This window comes from Echinococcus granulosus (assembly GCF_000524195.1).
Source record: "Echinococcus granulosus chromosome Unknown EG_S00001, whole genome shotgun sequence".
Classification (NCBI taxonomy): domain Eukaryota; kingdom Metazoa; phylum Platyhelminthes; class Cestoda; order Cyclophyllidea; family Taeniidae; genus Echinococcus; species Echinococcus granulosus.
In genome coordinates, this window is record NW_020170381.1 from 1,902,326 (window position 1) to 1,908,769 (window position 6,444).

At 43.0% G+C, this 6,444-nt stretch overlaps 1 protein-coding gene across 1 annotated transcript; it reads right to left on the reverse strand. All coding sequences in view use genetic code 11, as the record gives it.

The window, feature by feature from the left end:
- Positions 1 to 1,390: 1,390 nt before the first annotated feature.
- Positions 1,391 to 6,435, reverse strand: EGR_00222 (Cathepsin B; the record flags this gene model as incomplete). The annotated part of the gene is made up of 8 exons (XM_024489471.1): positions 1,391 to 1,719; positions 1,893 to 2,241; positions 2,377 to 2,649; positions 3,520 to 3,693; positions 4,673 to 4,761; positions 5,062 to 5,367; positions 5,745 to 6,102; positions 6,295 to 6,435. The coding sequence occupies 8 exons, from the start codon at positions 6,433 to 6,435 to the stop codon at positions 1,391 to 1,393; spliced, it is 2,019 nt and encodes a 672-aa protein (XP_024356149.1).
- Positions 6,436 to 6,444: the final 9 nt, after the last annotated feature.

The window sequence follows — 6,444 nt, forward strand, 5'->3', positions numbered from 1 at the left end:
AGATTCAGACAAAGCGGCACATTTGCGTACGCAAGATATATGATAAGCAAGAATCACCTATGTGGCACTACGACACTACTTCTACTTCACAGTCATACTTCAGATGTTTCATAGGCATACATTACCACATTCAATTTGGCTGCCACCGCAAGACTCCAGAGGTATGCACACACCCCCGAAGCGCCTACATCCGAAGTTTGCCAATCTTCTTGAGTTTTTAAAACAAAATAGTCAAATGACGTCATTTTTAATTGATTCTCCCACACTTTGTTATTCCTAATTATCTAGAATTTTACGCATTTTCTGTGCTAGTGAATGACGTGTTTAATGCATGTTAAGATTAAGTGCTCAATAACTTTTCCCTTTGTATGTTATCTAATGTGTCAAAATGAAATCTATTATTTGTGTCCGGAACGGTTACGATCCCAGATTTTTGTTGTAAAACGTTCAACGAGCAAAAACGTGACAAGGTAAAAAGCGTTTACAAACTGTTCAACAGAGCAACACTAATTATCAAACTTCTGATACATGCGTTACACCTTCCGTAAGCTACAAGAAAAGGTGGTGGAAAGAATGTTAAATTACTGCCTTAGTGACAATTGTGCTGTCAAAGGTTACTTAATAATCCTTTGAATTTGCTTGTATTTTTTAATTGACACTCTCCTCAGCCAAAGAGAGTAGTGTATTCTTTTCTATTCAGCCACAAATTATTTGTAGTTTTAAGTATCTCTAAAAGACTCTATAGCATTTTTTGGATAGTTTGATTTCAAATCAGCAAAAGGATTGCCGGACACACATCTTTGGCGATGAGACCAGAACAGGATGCCGCCATAATAATCCCATATTTGATTAAATGTGTACCTAGATACAGCAGGTGTCCAGACTCCATAGTCGTTGTATTCGCACTTACAGAGGGCAAGTTCTATTCGTACAGCCCTTTTCTATATTTATAAAAAATACAGTGTTGTGATATGCCTTCGTAGTGCCTCGAAACTTCCCTGAAGACAAAAGAAGAGGCGATACTCAAACAGAATACAAAATTCAACATACAGAAGGGATTAAAGCTACTGATATGGCCCGCAGGCCAGCTCACCTGAAAAAGGTACAGTGGCGGAGACCTTAAATGGTCCCTTTTCCAAAACCTAGGGTTAGACAAACAACCAAGGAACTACACCTTTTTACGGCTTCAGAGAATCATGGGATTCCATATCGTCAAGGCATATTTGTGTGTGAAATCAAAATACTCATTTGAACCGCACCTCATTCATGCCTGTACTTTCTTTTCGCGGTTTGCCAAAGGAGAATTGCTTGAATAATCTCAGGATAGATTCAAGTAATGGGATAGACAGTATTAACTTTTGTATGAATCAAAGTTTTCAGAAAGTCTCGCTCACTTCCTTATTTTTGGAATACCAGCATTGATATCGGCTTCTATCTTGCAGTGGTTGTAGCCACGAAGAATTTTGAAAAAGCCGCCATCACCCCAATCGGTGTTCCAAGAATTTGCGCAAAGCCAGTAAGGTACCCCATTCTCCTCTCCCCATCCTAAGATCTTCACCGCATGACCTCCTAGGAATCCTCCCTTGACATATTGGTAGACACCGGACTTGTAGGTCAAGAAATCCGCATACACAATGAAGTCTGCTTCAACCGGCCCGTAAACCATTATTTCATTCATAATATCCTCCTCGCTAGCTCGGACATTGTATACATTCGAGGCTACAATAGTATCATAATATAATTGACAATATTTCTGATCACAGACTGATGAAGTGAATGCTCTATTTGGCAGATCAGAATGATTTCTTGCGTAGTAGCTAGCTCCAAACTATTCAACTACTTATGCTCTCATTGTGCATTTAAATTGTTATGAGAGTGTTGTTAGAGCATACCAAAATGTTTGTCAGCCTGATATTCCCCATCGAAGCTCTCGACACACTGCCTTTGGCACTTCGGCGTCTTCGAGTTGCCCTTGCAGTCTGGCCGATTGCCACTGGTGTGGTGCTCGCAGGGCGGGATGTCGTAGGGACGACAGCCCACATGCGACCCGTAGAGTCCACCCGATACAATCCCCTCTCTGGCCCAGTACTTCCAGGCGTTCTTGGGTAGGCCTCCATTGCAACCGAAGCCACAGAATAAACCACAGCAGGAGAGTAAATCGTCCGCAGATATTCTCACCACCTCCTTCCCTTCCGAATGTATGCAGATACGGTCTGACATAGCTTCAGTAGCTCCAAAAGCCTAAAGGATTTAGAATTTTTAATAGGCCCTCCGTTCCCACTTGTTTTTTAATTTCAGATTACAATAATGGATGTTGCAAGCTTTCAATGGTCATTAGAATGTCTTTATGCGCAAGAGATGTATGAACTCATCGACAATAAGATTCGACGGTAGATCGAAGCGTTGTGGACTTGCCCAGCAGGATCCGCACGTGCCTTGATCGCGGATCTCGCCGATGGTGGGGCAATCAGGCCAGGCTTTGCGTGCGTCAAATTCTGAGGGAAGCGCCGCCTTCTGCATCGACGAGAGGTGAGACGACTTGGTGGGCAGCATGGATCCCCCTGGGTTGAAAAGACTTCCCATCTGTGACTTTGCTGAGAGAGCATCAGTAAAACGTTCATTTTCTCCAGCCCTCCACGTTGTATTCGCCTGGATAATTAAAAGTTAAACAATAAAGGAGTGAATGTGTTTAGGCTATAATTTAATATCGGCCCTCATATCACTTTCCCCTCCATCGTCTAACTATTTGATTCGATAGGAAAACACATAGTTGTACATCTTATTTTTTACTGATTGTTAATAGAGATTTCCTCTCGAAGTATCGTGATAGCATTTTAGTTATCAATATCCACCATAATTAGGTGGATATTTCCGTTCCATTGAAAAAAGAATGTAAATGGCCGTTTCATGATGTGGTTAGACCGATTGCAACCCACCTAAGTTATTTGTGCGTCTTGAGTGTGCTGTTAGACAAATAAATAGACGGTAAGAGTTAGCAAATTGTGCTCGTTACACAACCTGTTCATAAGTCAGTTTGAAACCTCATCGCCGTCGTGACACTAGGTGCGACAAACCATTTGGAAAATATTCTCGCTCTGGATTTTCCATCGGTCAAATGTGTGTAATAGGTGTGCATGGCACACACCCATACTAGCAGAGATCACTAAACACGTTTAACATCGGAGTAATCTCGTGGAATTTGTACTCTGAACACCATGCCAGGAGCTATTCCGGCTCCGGAAATGACTACTTTTACACTCAGTCTACACGACACAAAATGCTCCACACAAAACGTCTTATTTAATGCTGCTAAATTATTTTTAACGTACTCTCTGCTAAGACTGTCTACTTAAGCGTGAAATCAAATCGTTTCTGAGCAATAACATCTTTTCGCATACCAGATTAGAGCCACTGAGTCTAACGGCATTCGTGATAACTTTTCACAAAGTCAACGAACTTATCTATGACGTTGACATGATGATCTGACACAAATAATGTAAGTTAAGATTACATTCCTACCTTGTTATTGATATATTCTATTATGTCCGTTAAGCGGTCGCTCTGATGTGGCTTTCTGGAGGACCAGTGTGCAATCAGCAACATGAGAAGCTGTTGAAGAAGCATTTTCCTGTGGTGTAAACGAGCGACGAGAATCGGACGACCCAGTAGCACACTCGCGCCAGCCTTCGTAGCCTACAAGCAGCATATTGGTCCCTCCGGGCCTAGAGTCTGATTGGAGCAGAACAGAGCCTGACCTTGTCCACCCATCACTACTGTGACGTGGTAGTTCGATATAGCTTATAAATAAACGAATTTGTCATGCGGCGATTCTGACAAATGTAAATCCTATCCGACAGTATATCAGTGACTAAAATGTTTCACTGTTTTATCCATTCAGAATGTGAGCATGACATTAGAAGCAAATTAGTGAACTGTGTAACCTGTATGCCTTGGCGTCCTTACTTACTTCACCTTATAAAAACGGGTTTCGCCTTTCGCATTGTTGCAGCGGAATTATACAAGCTGTCAACATGTGCATGTTCTCTCACCCTGGCTATCACTTCTGCGTCTTTCAAGCATACTAAATGGACCCCAATCCTAATGAAACAACCTGATAATCATTTCTTTTCAATTTTGCATACTACTAATCCCTAAACCGCACGATCTTCAGGAGGGCCAGGCTACTTATAATCACGGAATAAGACCTTTGCTTAGCCTCATTCAGTCCCAATTTTTACTCAAGAAGCACCCATTCTAGGTGCATCATGACCCTGTTGCAGTCCGAAGAAAATGTGAAACTAAAAGCCAAAGACCTGAGAACGAGGTAAAATTACCATTAATCTTCTCCCTAAAGCACCACCATCATTGATGGAGACATCCATAACTATTCTTAACCATACATTTTTATTTGAACAGTCCCATTAAAGAGTTGTAGGGAATATTCTCTCTGTCAAATTATTTGTCTTGAGAAATACTGATGCCTATTCTCTTTCAACTTCCAATCCTGTTTGCTCCAATGGAGTCTTGTGAAAAACGGCACGATTACATCACCCCGTAAATCGCCATGGTAGTCATAGCAACTCTTCGGAGTAAGAGATCGTGCAACAGATGCACCCACACTTCCAAACTGTTTATCAGCACCATAAGATGCCCGAGGCTAAAGAAGACCGACCGCCTCATCACCCCGAGTGAACTGCGCATGCGCGATCCCTGTCTTTTTCTGTCCACGTCCAAGTCCAGCTATACAGTCTACATCACCATCTTAAACATTTCAAAGCTCTTCAGTGAAAGACTTCCTACTTTATTCCTAGAGTCATCTGTAATGAGCTAGTTTCAGACAAGTAAGTTAAATTTTAAGTCTCTCTGGAAATCCCAAGTTTGTTTCATTTAGCAATTTAGTTTTTACATAAATAGCGAAATCTTTTCCGAAGAGCAGTCGTTGAAATTTGCTATCAGTTCAAATGGCAGTAAAAATTTTGATTTGGAACGGTGAATGACAAATCACACTGATCAAATATCCGGAGAGCTCTGGCCGACGTGGAAGCTAGTTTTGTGGGATACCTGCGACAATGTCGCTCTCGATGCCGCAGTGATTTTTTCCTCGGAGGATTTTGAAGAAGCCGCCTTCACCCCAGTCAGTGTTCCAGGAATTGGCGCACAGCCAGTAGGGTACGCCGTCCTCCTCGCCCCAGCCCATCAACTTAATTGCGTGGCCGCCGAGCAGCGCGCCGCTCACATGCTGGTACACGCCAGACTTGTAGGTGGGGAAGTCAGCGTACACCTCAAAGTCCGCTTCCACAGGACCGTGTGTTATCAGCTCGTGCTTGATCGCATCCTCGTTGGAATGAACAGAGTACACTTTCACGGCTAGGGGAAGGCAAGGAGGAAATTACTCGTGTTGTAACAGATCACAGATTTGTTGTTAATAAATTCTTGCCTTGTTTCCATCATCAAAACTGCATCACTAATGGTGGTGATGTGTGTTTTGCTCAACGTTTTCTTCACGAGAGCTGATGGATTTGGTTGCAATGCAAAAGAATTACTTTTATCTGATCGGGCACTTGATTGCTTTGACCTTTTTGACACTATGTGGTTTAATCTGTACTTCATGATATGAAATCCACGACTACCAATCATTCAGTTACTTACCATTCATAAATGAACCCACTTCTAGGGTAGTATATCCACAGATATGGCCCAGACGTTACAATACATACAAGAGGTAATCCTCCATGCCCACTCACCGTAATGCTTGTCCTTTTTGTAGGGAACTTTGTACTCCTCCTGGCAGACATTCTTACACTTAGGTGTTGGGGCATCGCCCTCGCACGGAGGACGGGTGCCGTTGACGTGGTGCTCGCAGGGGGGTATCTCGTAGGCGCGACACACCCCCTTAGTACCATAGAGACCACCACTGACAAGACCTTCATGCTTCCAGAAATTCCACGCCTGAGAGGGGAAACCGCCATTGCAGCCCATTCCGCAGTCACGACAACAGGAGAGCAGATCATCGGCGCTTAGTCGTACCATCACTGCCCTCCCGCTTACTGTCTGCTGCTGGATGCATAGTCGGTCCGACATGGCTTCAGCCGCGCCGAACGCCTGCGATACAAGTTGCAAAAAATGTATTAACCCATTTTCAATAACCGTAGTTTATACAGCTCATGTTTTATTAGAATACTACTAGGTCTTCTAGAAGGACTGATGTGGATGTCTAATAAGTATCCGTCTTCTCTCAATTATGATAAAGAAAGTAATGCATCTAAACGTCAGAAAATGTGCTCGAGAGCATACCCAGCAGGATCCGCAGCTACCTTGATCGCGAATTTCAAAGAGAGTCTTGCAGTTTGGCCATTTTTTGCGGGGATCAAAAGATGCCGGCAGGCTTTTGTAGTTCTCGGAAAGAGAGTAGAGAACAGGCAGGCGTCTTCCCATAGGATCGGG